The sequence below is a fragment of the Lactuca saligna genome, chromosome 5, assembly GCF_052625555.1.
Source record: "Lactuca saligna cultivar CGN05327 chromosome 5, ASM5262555v1, whole genome shotgun sequence".
NCBI lineage: Eukaryota > Viridiplantae > Streptophyta > Magnoliopsida > Asterales > Asteraceae > Lactuca > Lactuca saligna.
This window is the reverse complement of record NC_136421.1, coordinates 293,188,619-293,190,952: the sequence shown is the minus strand read 5'-3', so window position 1 is coordinate 293,190,952 and position 2,334 is coordinate 293,188,619. Positions and strand designations below refer to the sequence as shown.

Genomic DNA, 2,334 nt, shown 5'->3' with positions numbered 1-2,334 from the left:
AACGGCTACTCGCTAATGGTTGATCCATTAATAATAACTTAAGACTATTAGTTAGTCTTGAAAAAGCTTGCACATTATTTGTTTATATAGTACTCTCAAAGTCTTTGCAATAGTATATGAATCACTCACAAATACTCTCAAACACTTAAACAATAATCCTCTTATTAAGTTCACATGATGATCTTAAGATACGACGAAGATGTAAAATCTTAATTTGAATATAAATGTTAGACATAAACGTAAGAACTTTTGTCTCTTAAAAAAGCTAAAAAACATGAACACACAAGAAATCACAACATCAACGATTCTGATTCAAGTAAGAACCAGTTGGTTTTCAATTACTTACACAAGAAAGCTCACTACAATCACACTCCCTCTCATATATAAGTTCTAATCGATACTCTAAACACATAGAAACTGAAATAGAACAAGAACACTCAATCGAACAATGAGTGATTACAGATTCTATCGAAGAACTTAGAAAGGAAACTAGAGAAGAGAGAAACCCCTCACAGAAGAAGATTGTTCAGTGAATAATGACCAAACACACACACACACACGTATCTACTTATACACCGGGTCAACCCGACTACAACAAATACAACCCGCGTGTTCTTGATATGATCCAACTTTACTCCTCAGCCCAAATCTTTCTTCAACTATGCACAAATAATCCCTCCTGCAAATATCTAACAATACAAATACACAAACTATTCTAAATAAATAATAAACATAAATTAAGAACATAAAAGGATACAATATTGAATTATAAGTTTGAAGAATAAGATATCAATTATCTCAACATCCCTCCTCAAACTTAAAATTCAAGATAATCACTAGCAACAACCTTGGAAAGGATCAACAAGACCCAACCTTTTACAAATCAATTCATGCTGAGAAACACTCAACCCTTTAGTAAATATATCAACAAAATTATCATCAGAACTAATCTTAAAAACCTCAACCATTCCTTTTGAAACACGATCCCTGATAAAATGACAATCAATATCAAAGTGCTTGGTTTTCTCATGAAATACTGGATTAAGAACAACCTTTATAGCTGATTCATTATCACAAAATATAGGAACATGAGTTTTGTTCTTAATTCCAAGATCAAAAAGTATTTTCAAAATCCACATTATTTCACAATACACAACATCAAGAGCTCGATACTTAGACTCAGTAGATGAACGAGAAACAATTTACTGCTTTTTACTCTTCCATGAAATTAGATTATCACCAAAAAAACTGCATACCATGTTATAGATTTCCTTGAAACAAGACATTTAACCCAGTCTGCATCAACAAAGCTTTTAAGACACAAAGCATCATATTTCACAACAGAAAAACCCCTTCCAGGATTATTCTTTCAATATCTCAGAAGTCTTATAGCTATGTTAAAGTGCAACTTTCTTGGACTGTGCATAAATTAACTTAAAACTTGTATAGAATAAGAAATATTTGGTCTGGTAATAGTCAAGTAAATAATTTTACCAACAAGTTTTTGAAACAAAACAACATTAGGAATCACCCCATCATTTTTATCCAAACCATCTCCTCTAATAACAACATTATTGTCCAAAGGAATTTTAACAGGTTTACAACCTAACATACCAAACTCATGTAACAACTCAATACAGTACTTTCTTTAACACAAACAAATACCATTCTATATATCTACAACCTCAATACCCAGAAAAAACTTTAACTTTCCCAAATATTTTATTAGAAACTTAGAATATAAAAAACTCTTTACTTTACCAATCTCATCAACACTACAACCAGTAAGAATAATGTCATCAACATAAACTAAAAGAGCAAGAAAACAATTATTATCATATTTAACAAACAGTGAAAAATCATTAACACTTTTTACAAAACCATATTCAAACAAAGCACTACACAACTTTTCATTCCACTTTCTAGGAGCCTTTTTAAATCCATATAAAGATTTCAACAATTACAGACTTGTTTATTACTTTTATCATGATATCCTTGAGGCAAAGACATATAAACATCCTCATCTAACTTACCATATAAAAAAGCATTATTAATGTCAAGCTGAAACAGTTTCCAACCAAAATTAACATCAACAGTAATAAGAGTCCTAATAGTAACCATTTTAGCTACAGGAGAGAAAGTCTCCCCATAGTCTAAACCTTATCTCTGATTATAACCTTTAGCTACTAACCTATCTTTATTCTTTCAACCTCACCATTTGATTTATATTTAATCTTATAGACCCATTTACAACCAGTTGGTTTCCTTGTCATATGGCAAATCACGAACAATCCAAGTTTGATTTCTATAGAAAGCTTCCATTTCATCATTCAT

The 2,334-nt window shown here is 30.8% G+C and overlaps 1 protein-coding gene across 1 annotated transcript; it reads right to left on the bottom strand.

Moving 5' to 3' along the window:
- Window positions 1–256: 256 nt before the first annotated feature.
- Window positions 257–2,334, bottom strand: LOC145046874 (uncharacterized). Its single transcript, XM_078995132.1, has 7 exons — window positions 2,255–2,334; window positions 2,034–2,061; window positions 1,762–1,930; window positions 1,495–1,605; window positions 848–1,060; window positions 347–417; window positions 257–265 (listed from the first exon to the last, which is right to left on the bottom strand). Exons 1-7 carry the CDS (start codon window positions 2,332–2,334, stop codon window positions 257–259), a joined length of 681 nt encoding a protein of 226 aa, XP_078851258.1.

Excerpts from the sequence above, each read along its gene's own strand:
- LOC145046874 (XM_078995132.1), bottom strand. The coding sequence starts at position 2,334 with ATGAATGATGAAATGGAAGCTTTCTATAGAAATCAAACTTGGATTGTT. Across the intron at positions 1,606-1,761 it reads TTGTAGTGTTGATGAGATTG|GTTGTAAACCTGTTAAAATT; the intron begins GTAAAGTAAAGA and ends TTGGTATGTTAG. Across the intron at positions 418-847 it reads TCTTGTTGATCCTTTCCAAG|TTTCTATGTGTTTAGAGTAT; the intron begins GTTGTTGCTAGT and ends GTTCTATTTCAG.